This window comes from Cibotium barometz, chromosome 32 (assembly GCF_041138505.1).
Source record: "Cibotium barometz isolate CiBa-2024 chromosome 32, ASM4113850v1, whole genome shotgun sequence".
Taxonomy (NCBI): Eukaryota; Viridiplantae; Streptophyta; class Polypodiopsida; order Cyatheales; family Cibotiaceae; genus Cibotium; species Cibotium barometz.
Window position 1 is genome coordinate 48,573,313 of NC_141077.1, and position 13,363 is coordinate 48,586,675.

The following is a 13,363-nucleotide window of genomic DNA, read 5'->3' on the forward strand; positions in this document are numbered from 1 at the left end:
GCATTCATGGATTATATGCTTCAAAAGGGCATCAAACACCAATGTACTGTGCCTTATACACCACAACAGAATGGTGTAGCTGAAAGGAAAAATAGATCTCTCTCATGGAAATGGCACGATGCATGGTGAAAGCACAAAAGTTGCCTCACAAATTTTGGATGGAAGCTATAATGTGTGCAACTCATGTGTTGAACAGGTGTCCAACAAAAGCTTTGAAAACCATAACACCATTTGAGGCTTGGTATAGCAGAAAGCCAACAGTGGATTATATGCGTACATTTGGGTGTTTGGCATATGCACATGTGCCAGAACAACTCCGAACAAAGCTAGATGACAAAGCAATTAAATGCATTTTTGTGGGCTACAGCAATGAGAGCAAAGGATACCGTCTTTATAATCCAACTACACGAGATGTGGTATTTGCTAAAAATTCAGAACAGCCCATGTACAGCTTGTATAAAAGCAATGATACAAGCATACAAGACATGTTTGATGGACTTTTACCCATTGCAATTAGGGGGGATTCAGATCAGCCAGCCCCTACACAAGAAAATCCTCATGTACAACATGTGGAACAGCCAGCCATTCAGCCCCCTTCTGTGGAAGAAGTGGAAGATCTTGTCAGGGAAGAGCAAACAGCCATAGGCACAGCCAAGTCAGTGCCAAGATGGTTGCTGAAAACTTTGCAAGAAAGCAAACTTGCAGCTCCACTCATAGGTAGAACAAGGGCTAGTTCCAGCCATGCTTTGAATATACATCGTGGGGAGTCTGCATTAGCAATGGGTGGTCTCTTTGATTCAGAAGAGCCTTCTTCTTATGAAGAAGCACATGAGAATGAGCATTGGTTGCAAGCTATGCAAGCAGAAATTTCTTCTATTATGAAGAACAATACATGGGATCTTGTGGAATTTTCAATTGGGGCCTTTACACTACTATCTAGGCATACAGTTTATGCATACAGATGATGGCATTGTTATTCAACAAACTGATGATGGCATTGTTATTCAGCAAACTAAGTACATAAAAAGTTTGCTAAAAAGTTTCACATGGATGAATGTAAGCCCATTTCTACTCCGGTAGAACCAGGCGTATGGCTTACTATGCATGATATTGGATAGCCTTTTGAGGCCGGCATTTACAGCCAGGCAGTGGGATGCCTCATTTACTTGTGTAACAAAAGGCCAGACATATCTTTTGGGGTGTCTTTGTTGAGCAAATTCACACACAGCCCAGGCACAAAGCATTGGCAAGCAGTCAAACACATTTTTCGTTATCTTAAGGGTACCCTGGATCTTGGTTTGTTCTATCCCAGGGGGGGCGGCTTGCAACTTTATGCATACAGTGATTCAGATTGGGCTGGTGATTATGATACCAAGTAATCCACCAGTGGGAATTGTTTTTTTCTTGGCAGTTCATGCATATCTTGGTTGAGTAAAAAGCAACCCACTGTTGCTACATCTACTTGTGAGGCTAAGTACAGGGCAGTCTTTACAGCTACAGTAGATTGTGTATGGTTGAGGAGACTATTGGTTGATCTTCGTGAATGTCAGCAGACACCCACCACCATTCTCACTGATAGCCATAGTGCTATGGCCGTGGCATGAAATCCAGTATTTCATGCACGTACCAAGCACATTGAGATTCATTATCACTATGTCAGAGAGAGGCTACATGTAGGGGAGATCAGTTTATCTTATTGTCCTACACAGGATAATGTTGCAGATCTATTCACAAAGGCTTTACCTCGAGAAAAGTTTGAAGCTTTCCGCAAAGCTTTCGGCTTACTCTCATACAGAGAGTGATCTGCTACCTTGTACATGTTCACACTTCCACTGTATAGGGGAGATTTGTAGGCATATGCTCACTTATGGTAGTGCTATGTGTGAACAGGGCTTAACCAAGGGCACTTTTTCCCATGTGGTTTTTTCCCTTGGACATCAAGTGTGAAAGGACACTCTAACATATAATATTTTGTACTTCTATATTATATGGATGTGGCACACATGCAAGGGTTGACTTGCATTTTGTGGATACCACACTTTTGGCTCTCTCTCTCTCTCTCTCTCTCATTTCTGTGTGTGAGCTATTCTACCCTGCACCTAACCCTAATGTGCAGGTTTGTGTGTGTGAGTGTGTGAGTCCAACACCCAACACATGGGTAATGTGATTCTATTTTTGTTGAGCATTTGGGATCTATTTCTCAAAGGGGGAAGAGGAGGGGGGGCGGGGGGGCATGATCGGTATCATGGCAGGCACTACTTTTTCAGATCACGCCCCGGTTATTCTCTCCTTGGAGGATCCTTGGAGGCAGGAGGGGTGGACGGGCTTCCAGTCTCTTTCTTTCTTCGTCATTGGGACCTCATGGAAGGCGGTCTTTGAGCTGCCTTCAATGAGATTATGCTCACATGTGCCATGCCAGAGAGGCTCTCAAAGGGGTTGATACAATTGATTCCCAAGGAGGGTGGTGACAGATTGGAGATCTGACAGTGAAGACCCATCACTCTTCTAGGGACCGCCTATAAGATCTTGGCCAAGGCCATCAGCATGTGACTTGAGGCTTTCCTCCCTGACTTGATTTATGACACTCATACGGGTGGTGACAGATTGGAGATCTGACAGTGAAGACCCATCACTCTTCTAGGGACCGCCTATAAGATCTTGGCCAAGGCCATCAGCATGTGACTTGAGGCTTTCCTCCCTGACTTGATTTATGACACTCATACGGGCTTTGTTTAGGATTGGAGCATTCTGGACAACAACTTCACCTTTTGGGAGGCGAGCCAGGATGCGATAACAGGACCTTGTAGTGCTTCTCCTCGACTTTGAGAAAGCCTATGATAGGGTGGATTGGAGCTTTTTGAAGGGCATGATGAGCCCGATGGGATTCCCCGTGGAGTGGATTTGTGGGGTATCAAGACTTTACTCAGCCTTGCCTCATTCAAGGAGCCCGTGGTGACAGGTTCCCCATTTCTCGCTTGGTTCAGCAGGGTTGTGAGTAATATTTTATTATAAAGTGGAAAGCAAAGGGAAAAAGGCAAAAGCAAAAGCTTGGTTAAGCTTTTGGCAAAACGTAGAGCCCTCTTCAAGTATAAAAAGGCTTGAACCTCTCTTGTGGCATCATGAAGGAGATCATGGAGTGTGTGAATACCATCTTCATCGTTATCATCACCATCATCAAGCTTTTGAAAAGCGCCCTCTTTCTTTGCAGCCTTGAGCCTCTGCACTTGTGCGCACTGCCTGCCTCCGCCAGAACCTTCACCTTCTCCTAGCGGGTCTTCAAGGCTGATCGCTTGCACGGAAAGCGCACACGTGCTTATCATTGTTATTTGAGGCTCTCGGGCTGAAAAGCAGCCTTCTTTCATGCTGTTTTTGACTGAAGCACTGACCCACAGGGCTAGACAGAGTTGTAAACAGCCGCCTATGGTAGCGTGCATGCCTACATAGGTTGGTCGCATGTTTGTACAAGTTTCCAAACATCATCGTTGATTCTATGGGCTGCCCAGGTGCTGAAAACAGGGAATACAAGGCTGGACAGCTGGTATATAAGGAAAAGCAACGAGGTTTATCGCATGCTTTTCTGGTGCTTTCCATCCCAAAACTTATATAGGGGTTGCACGCTATTGGACAAGTGGATTCAGAGATGTTTTGGACAGTTTGGACGTGGAAAGCAGGTTGCTTTTGTGGACCAAGGGTGTTTTCCATATCCACATGTTACTTCTGAGAGTTCATCGTGAAAAGTAGATTGCTTTTATGGCTCAAGGTTGCTTTTCAACCATTCAAGCTATTTTAGAGAGTTCTATCCCCAAAAGTAGGACTGCTTTTATGGTCCTGAGTTGCTTTTCAAACATACAGGTTAATTGAGAGAGATTTGTCATGGAAAGAAGGTTGATGTAACTTGGACTTGGACTTGGATCTGGACTTCGATATTGGATTTTGGATTTGGTACTAGAGAGATTCTTGTGGGTCATCCCCGTGGTGTGCTCAGCATCATCAGAGACCTCGTGCCTCAACATTGACTTCGACTTGGGATTCTACGTCGGCATATTTGTTTGCTTTTGTATTCATTGTTGTATTGATCGTGGCCAGCGTGCCTGTGGATTGTTCCTAAATAAATTCCTGAAAGGGGGTAGGGCTTGTTCCCCACTCAGTGTGGTGTACTGTGCAAAGTTCCCTAATTCCTTCTCTCCCCCTCTCTCTCTATATCTTTATCTATGGTTGAGTTTGTCATGGCACGCCCTGTTGGGCTTACAATTTGGACTTGATTCTTCTTCCATGTCTTCTTTTGAGCAGATTTTGGATCCGTTTCCAGCATATTGGAGAGTTTTCTCATCTACCACAGCGAGCCTTTTCACCCGCAGTAACTCCGGTGTCTTTAGCACCAATTCAGCCCGCTGTACCCTCTGTTTCAGCGCCTGTATTTGCTGTGTCCACCCCCTTACATAGAGCTGGATTGCCTCCTGCATCTTCTCCATCAGTATTTGCAGCCTCTCCATTTTCTTCTCCCACATTTGCTTCTTCTCCATCCACTGTTGTCTTGGATGCATCCATTTCTGCAGCAGTACTCCTCCTCCTTTCAAATTTGAGAGGAGGTCTGGTCCACTCCTGTGGATCCAGAAATTATCACATGACTCTGGTCTTTCTAATAGGCAGTTGTGTTCTCAGACATCTGCTTCGTCTTCCGGTCCCTGGAGACCTTCTCAGCTTGCTTCTTCCGGTCATATCGTGAATTATACTCTTATGAGTACCCTACAAGATATTGATGAGCCCGAGTCTCCAGAAAAGGCCCTTGCTTTGCCACAATGGCGACAGGCTATGGAATCCGAGATGTCTTTTATCGAGCGTAACAAAACTTGGGAGTTAGTTCCACGCCCATTACATCCGAAGGTCATCGGTGTCAAATAGATTTTCAAAGTCAAGTTTCATTCTGATGGTACTTTGGATAAGTACTTGTCTTGTTGCTTGTGGTTATGCTCAAAAAGCTGGCGAGGACTTTGATGAGACATTTGCACCTACAACTAGGTATACCACCATTCAGATCGTTTTAGCCTTGGTTGCTCATTTTGGATGGCCTATTTTTCAGATGGATGTTAAATCTGCTTTTCTGAATGGAGATGTAGAGGAGGAGGTATATGTCGAGCAACCTCCAAGATTTGAGATTCAGGGACACACAAATCATGTTTATTTATTGCGGAAGGCTCTATATGGTCTCAAAGAGGCATCCCGTGCTTGGTATTAGAAGATTGATGCCTTCTTGATTTCACTTGGCTTTGAGAGAGTTTATCCAGATTCAAACCTTTATGTCTTTCTCTCTGATGGTGATATCTGTATCATTGTGCTATATGTGGATGATCTCATCCTTACGGGATGTGCTTCTCAATTGGTCACTTATGTTTAGTCTCAGCTTTCACGGTAGTTTGAGATGAATGATCTTGGATTACTTCATTACTTTCTTGGTCTTGAAGTATGGCAGTGCGACGATTGCATTTTTGTTTCTCAAGAGAAGTATGTGCACAAATTGCTTTCTCTTTATGGTTTGACAGATTGTACTCCGCTCTCTTGTCCCATGGATCCTAGTTTCAAGCTTTCAAAGGATGATGATTCTCCTTTGGTTGATTTCACTGAGTATCAGCAGTTGGTTGGTTCATTGCTCTACCTCAACAACACTCATCCGGATATCTCTTATGCATTGAGTATTCTCAGTTAGTTCTCCCCTGTGGCTCGACGGTCTCACTAGCAAGCTGCTTTGTGGGCTCTTTGGTATCTTCGCGGCACATCCAGTTCTGGTATCACTTATTGTAGTGGTTCTGATTTGGTGGGATTCATGGATGCTGATTGGGTTGGTTGTGTTGATTCTCGACGATCTACTTTTGGATATTGTTGATTCTCGACGATCTACTTTTGGATATGGTTTTCTGCTTGGACCTGGAATGGTTTCTTGGGGGTCTCAAAAACAGAGGACTATTGCTACATCATCTACTGAAGCTTTGTGGATTCATCAGATTCTGGAACATTTATGTTGTGCATAGGATTCTGCTGTCACAATTTTCTCTAACTCCTAGAGTGCTATTGCTTTGGCACAGAACCCGGTTTTCCGTGGTCGATCCAAACATATCGAAGTGCATTATCATTTTGTTCGAGACTGGATTGAATTTGGTCTTCTTCGCTTGGTGTATTGTTCTACCAAGGACAACCTTGCAGACCTCTTCACCAAACCGTTCCCTCATACTTCTTTGGATGTCTTACTTCAGCGTGCCAGCGTTGGTCCGCCCATCTGGTGCTGAAGAGGAGGCGTTGGAAATATTGTTCATCCCCAGATGGACTCCCTGCATGCTTGTATCTGGCCCATTTATGAGGCCTTGCACTACATATTTTATCTGCTATTTTTGCACCATTTTTAGGTGCCCTTCTTTTTAACCATTTTTCAGCATTTTATGGATTTTTGTGCAGGTCGGCCTGTAGGACCTAGCTGACCAGCTCATGAGGACTTACATAAATAGGGGCCTCATTCCCACATCATTTTATCTCTGATTTGAGCCCTGACTTGTACATACCAACACTCACGGGTCTCCCTCGTCTGGACCTTCATTCATATTCAAGCTCTTGATCATTTGCATTCTCATATATCCTGTTTTATTCTGTTTTCAGATTTACAGCAGTAGCACAGATTTCTCACAAGTCCTGTAGTTACTTGGGTCGGATGGGTGATCATGGGTCCCCGGCTTTGAGGTTGGGTGTGATCGTGTTAGTTGACTTGGAGGGTGAGAAGCTGTGTGAAAGGGTTCTAGAACATGTGTGCCAACAGAGGTGCAAGGGTGTCACATGCACGTGCTGTGCTCTGCCAGTATCCCCTCGTGTTATTGAGCATTCCCATTTCGGGGGGGAGTAGGGGGGGGGAGAGAGAGAGAGAGAGAGAGAGAGGAGAGGAGAGGAAACTAAGATTCGTTTAAAAAAAAGGGAAAAGCAAAGAAAAAGGCATCGGACAAATCAGCTTCAGGGGGGACAGAAGTGATGATGGAAAGCATAGAAGAGGATGGTGTTGCTGGACAAGTTGAGAACACGGCATCAACAGACTTGGAGCAGTCTGCAGACATGCATCTCACTTCTGAAGGTTTAGATGAGGAAGATGGGGAAGAAGAGCATCTGCGAGCTTCAAAGAAGTCCAAAGCTGACTCTGCAGGCAACATCATATCATCAGAAACGCTTGGTGAAACTGCTGTACTTGATGCTGCTACAGATGGCACGGATCCCCCTTTTGAGAAAAGCCTGGAAACTCCAATGTTGAGGAGCGATACTGAATGCAGGCTCACAAGGCGAGAGAAGAAACTTGTTGATTTCAGGGAAAAGCTTTACGTTGCGCCTTTGACAACAGTAGGAAACTTGCCGTTTCGAAGAGTGTGCAAGCAGCTAGGAGCTGACATCACATGTGGTGAAATGGCGATGTGTACCAATCTACTGCAGGTTAAGTTAATCCACACCTTTATTTCAATGCACTAATGAAGTTTTTATAAAGAAAGAATTCATTGCTTGATGATTGCAGGGCCAGGCTTCAGAGTGGGCTCTCTTGAGGCGGCACCGTAGTGAAGACGTGTTTGGAGTTCAAATATGTGGAGCCCATCCAGATACCGTAGCACGCACTGCAGAGATGATTGACGAAGAATCTCAGATCGACTTCATAGATATAAACGTTGGCTGTCCCATAGACCTAGTTGTTAATAAGGGAGCTGGATCGTGCCTTCTTACAAAACCGGCAAGACTTCAGCAAATTGTGAAAGTAACCTCTGCTTCCATTGACAGTCCCCTTACTCTGAAGGTACCATCTTCCTGTACAAGGGGCTCTCAAAAGAGTCACATAGAGGTTGATATCATTGGTGTGGCTTGGCCTATTTAAAGAAGCTTGTGAATGGCTTGCCAGGTACGCACAGGTTACTTTGAAGGGCGGAACTGTGTTCAGTCTTTCATTGTAGATGTTCACAAATGGGGAGCTTGTGCCTTGACCATCCATGGAAGGACACGCCAGCAGCGGTATAGCAAGCTTGCTGATTGGGATTATATTTACAGAAACAGCAATCTTGCATCGGACCGCATGCAAGTTATTGGAAACGGAGACATCTTTTCCTACACGGATTGGAACAAGCACTTGAGTGCCGCAAAGCTCTCGACATGCATGCTTGCCAGGGGTGTGCTGATTAAGGTAATCTATACTTATTTAATTAAGGCAAATTATGCTTAGTTAAACAAAACACCAACATGGAAACTTATGCTTAGCGAAACAAAACTCTAACATGGAAACTTTTTTTAAAAGCCCTGGTTGCTCACAGAGATAAAGGAGCAGCGTCATTGGGACATAACAGCAAATCAGAGGTTTGACATACTTAAGGATTATGTGCGATTCGGACTTGAGCACTGGGGCTCAGATGGCAAAGGTTGACAAGCTCTCTTTCGCACTCTGATTATCTTTTCATATTTGGAGAGTTGCATTGATTTATGTGTTCTTTGGCCCTAGATTGAGTAGATTGTGCTTTGCTCTTCTCTATGCAGGTGTGGAGACAACAAGGCATTTCTTGCTGGAATGGCTGAGCTACATGCATCGATATATACCCGTGGGTTTGTTGGAAGTAATACCTCAAAAGCTGAACTGGCGGCCTCCACTCTACTATGGCCGGAATGATCTGGAGTCGCTCATGGCATCTGATAGCGCTGCTGATTGGGTAGATCTCCTCTTGTTGCTGTAGTCTTTCTTGAGAATTCTCTTGAATATGTGCATCAAGATAGGAAACATAAACATGCTTACAATTTCCTTTCAGGTTCGTATTGCTGAGATGCTTTTGGGGCCTGCTCCAGCAAGTTTTGTTTTCGCACCTCGTCACAAGTCCAATGCCTATGATAGACCTGAAAATGGCTGAGATCATCTTTGCCTTAAAAGACAACTCCAGCAATTTTGGCTTCTACTAGGAGCTGGTGCCAATTTTCTCTTAGCTCACATAATGATGCAGTTTTAAATGTTGTCAAAACATGGGGTAATGCTTCAACGCTCCATAACAATTGAGAAAGTTAAGGCCTAACAAAAGGAAGTCATTCAACAAGCAAACATGGAGCAACTTCAATCTCCAACTTCAATTTCTTTGGGTTGTAGAATTTTATTTCTTGATTCAAATACTTGAATATGCCAAGAAATGCAGCAATATAATCCAAATCAAAGTTAAGGAGGCTACATGGCTAAGTGCCTGCAAACTTGCTGTAAGCAGTGCTCATAATTGTGTTACCGCATCAATATTTAAGCTCGTGGATATGCTATGTTGGAGAAAATAGAGATTAAACCCCAAGTGAAAATAGAAATTAAACCCCAAGTGGATTATCTGGCTGCTTCCAGGGTAGTTAGATTCAAATGTAGATTGTGAACACGGCTATTTATGCTATAGCGTTGATGCCTCAAGGTGTTAGTATGTGCAAATGTGTGAGAGCACTTGAGATGGTTTCTAATATGCTTATAGTTGTTGTAATGTCCGAAATAAACTAGAAGTATTTTTATTGAGCACATTTAGGGGTGTTTCCACACTTTTGGGCTTTGGCGGAACAACATGCATATCCATTACTACCTCTAGCCCGCCTACGATCACCATGATACTAGTGTCTTTTCCATTTGATCCTGGAGGATACTCATTTAGCTTCATCATCGACAGCGGTTCCTTCTCCTCTCCACTTGCACCAGATTATCATGGGACCATTGCCTTGGATTTTTCATGCCTCAGATTTCCTTTTGATCCAGGAGGTTGCATAGATAGCCTCATCATTGAGGGAGCCCTCTATCCTTTCCATTTGACCCAGGGGGTCATATGATTCATGCACGGGTCTTTCGCTATATTGAGTCATGGATGTGATTTTTGGCTTTTGTACATAGCCACTTGTATATGTCTTTTCTTTGGGCATGACCACCCTTTGGGGATGGTTTGTAATGAAGTAGGTTTGGGTGCACATGCACATGGGGAATGGGGCCTAGGCACTTGGGCTTAGAGATAAAGTGCTCGCATTCAAACAGCTTCCCCCAGAGGCTTAGGGGAGAGGCTTGACTGGGATCTGGGGCAGAGACAAGCTCAACTTTGACATCGACTTTGCTATTCCTCTGGAGTGCTTGACCCTACACCCCAGTGGTTGGGAGTGTTTATCAGGCATGATATTCTCTTGGTAGTCCATGGTGCGGACGAGAGCTGCGCCTTACTTTTTCGATTGGACCTCATGGTAGATTAGAGAGACTCCATTGGATGACTTCAATGGATGCACCTTATAGAGGGTGAGGGTGATTGGATTTCATGCACTAGTGGCACATTGACCCCCTCTGGCCAAGGTGGCATTGGAGAGACTTTGGCGCTTACACATCTGGGAGAGCCGGCCCATCATACGCCTTCAGTAGTGGAATTGTAGACAGGGAGGAGACTGGGTATCCCGTTTTTTTCATACATTGCATGGCTAGGCTGCACGATCTAGATGTCCGAGGTAGAGGACACCTCGGCAATAGCAAGACACTCGCACTCTCAGGGCCTCTCACTGCATTCTCTCTCAGATTTTTGGAAGAGGCTCTAGGATAGTTTTCGATCTCGAAAGATCACCCTCTTTTTGTGGTTGCTGGCACATAGGGGTTTGGTGGTTGGCACGTGGTTGGCCATTGGCGATAGACCAACACCTTGGGATTGCTTGAAGGCTCAACAGGTTTAGCAGCAGATTCTCCACATCTTCATGATGGACAAGACCTCCACCCGTACTATTATATCGGGCATTGTCGCTTGGGCCATTGAGATTGAGGTTGTCATGGCTTATGAGGAGGAAGGTGGGGGGCTAGTCTCACCTTCGCATTTCGACAGTGCGAGTCCTAGTCCCATCCATTGGTCATTGGACTCTTGGTTCGTGCCAGCGATGAGAGGTTTGTAGTAGCATTGCAACATGGCACATCTGGAGAGCTTGATGCGGCGAAGTCATCGAAGACACCCACACTCCGTTTGTGGAGTCCATTAGGAGCATTTGGCTTGACATCATTCATACCATCCGCGGCCAATGGGGGAAGATGCAGGGCGGTTCTTAACATATGCCGAAGCGTCGGGAAGCCTTCTTAAGGCTTTTGGCTACTGGCCCTTTTCTCACAGATAGAGGTGGTGAGCCCAATTGGCACTACATACTACCTGTGTGGTTATCCCCTCCCCCACCCCTTGTACGAGATAGCCTTCTTCTCATAGAGTGGCCAGTCAAAAGAGAATTGCATCTTCTCTCCCTTTTTGTTGTTTGGTCCTGGTTCTATACATGGAGACGAGTCTGTATTTAGTCCTTCGAGGTTGTTTTTTGTTAACTAATAGAAGGATCTTGTTTTTGGGACAAAAAATGTTCAAAATAACTAGTATTATTGTAAGTCTAATGTAGTTGTGAGTTGCAATGGTTGTGTTTAGAAAAGTAAAACACTTGAAATTTACGATGAATGGAGTACATGTAGGGTGCAACCCAAAGATACACCTAATCTCTTTACTTGATTCTTCTTTCGAGGATCTTTTGACCATTAATTCCACTTTACATAGACGCGCTTTGCGCCTCAAATGTAAGCCAAAGAAAGAGCTAGTATTTTGATGGAATCCAAACTCCATTGGGTACGATACATTGAGGTTGTGGATTTGCATGAAACCTACATCTAACACTAGGGGGTTGACTTTAATTTTGTCTAATTTTTTAGTGGTTATTAAAAGAGAGAGAGAGAGGGTCCTTCTTTGGACAAACCAACACTTGTTTAGCAAGGGAGAAGCTTAATAAAACAAAAGCAAATGCCGAGGGAAGAAAAGCTAGAGGAGCTTGTAGATGCAAAAAAAAAAAAAAAAGATCTTAGGTAAGTGCATAAATGTTTGGAGTTCAACAACATAAGGGATGTCTCAAGCTATAAGTCAAAGTCTTGGGAGCAGATGTTCCATTGGCATGCATCATTGTGTTGAGCTCAAATGTAAGCTTAAAAGGTGTGCTGTTAAAAGCCACCTTGAAGACCACAATGTTGACAGCAACTTTTCCTCCGAATCTTTCTACTAGCGTCAACCATGTTGGTTAGTATTGAACACAAGATTTTATTAGTATTTTCACCTTGGCCATTGGATGAACCACAAGGAATTCACAATCTCGTATTTATGAAATATGAACCTTGGTCGCTCAGTAGGATATGGCTTCATCCCATTTATGAAATGTGAACCTTGGTTGCTTAGTATTTCTAATGGAAATGAGAGCACATTCTCATATAGAAACTTGCAATTGAACGTGTGTCTACCTTTCTTGTAGCTTTGGCCTTGACCCATTTAGTACAATGGTTTGTGACAGTTATGGTATAGCGTACCTAGGTTCTTTTTGGTGGTGATAATTTCCTAATAAATCGGATTTTGCTAAGATTGATTGGAGACAATATGCTGCAAGATCACACAATGTTCGACTCAAAACTGACATTTAAGAGGGTTCAATGAGATACAATATAGTGTGTCCCATCTTTCGAAGACTTTCCTTAGACAAGCTAAAACCTCTTTCCAATTGGAATCAATACACAGCTTATCCATACACACTTCAAGAAAATCTCAAAAATAATTCATGTACATTGTGCACAAAATTGTTTCAAAAGTGCCAAGGGCATTGGTTAGGTTGAATAGCATAACTCTATAAGCATAGACAATCTCCTCTCAGTAACAAATGATGCCTTGTATTGGTCTATAGTATGGTTATATTCAAAGAATTTATCCAAGAAGTTGTAAGCTTCTTATACTCTATAATCGTGTAAGTCAACTAATTGTGAACACGAGAGACACTAACCTTTTTTAGGTAGCACATACCGTTTGTTTTCCATCCTTTTTTGAAATGATCACAATGGACGAGACACAATATATATATATATATATGTTCAATCTCGTAGATGAATACTGCATCCACTCATTTTCGACTATTTGTTCATACTTGGGTTTCAGATTGCAAGATCTTTGCTTGTATGATCTGCCACTATCCATGATAAGGATTGCTTTATGACTTTGTGGGATTCCCTTCATGTCCATGTACTTCCATGCAAAGATGTCTTTGAACTAGCAAGATGATCAAGTCACTTTCTTAGTCATGACTTAGGTCCTTGGCTATTTAAACTAGCTTTGGATTTTTTTCTAGACCACAAAGGCTTACCTTGGCGAGGCCATCATAGATAGCATGTGGCTCACCATTGACACTGCTTTGTGGCATTCCAGTGTAAACTAATTTGTCCCTTATGAGAATTCCCCTTAGTGAAAGATTGATTGCCCTTGAAAAGCTAGATGAGAAAAGACTCCCATGTAGTCTATAGAATAAATGTTGAAAAAAACTAAGATATAAAAAG

At 43.5% G+C, this 13,363-nt stretch overlaps 1 protein-coding gene across 1 annotated transcript in view; it reads left to right on the top strand.

Annotated features, from left to right (window-relative positions):
* The window catches only part of LOC147620283 (FMN-linked oxidoreductases superfamily protein), a 60,277-nt gene extending 50,843 nt beyond the window's left edge, over positions 1–9,434 (top strand). Inside the window, exons 4-9 of the mRNA XM_086772473.1 lie at positions 6,955–7,458; positions 7,538–7,810; positions 7,913–8,191; positions 8,303–8,423; positions 8,539–8,708; positions 8,805–9,434. Coding sequence (XP_086628599.1) covers positions 6,955–7,458; positions 7,538–7,810; positions 7,913–8,191; positions 8,303–8,423; positions 8,539–8,708; positions 8,805–8,903 — 1,446 coding nt within the window. The 3' untranslated portion in view covers positions 8,904–9,434. The remainder of the gene's footprint in view (positions 1–6,954; positions 7,459–7,537; positions 7,811–7,912; positions 8,192–8,302; positions 8,424–8,538; positions 8,709–8,804) is intronic.
* Positions 9,435–13,363: the final 3,929 nt, after the last annotated feature.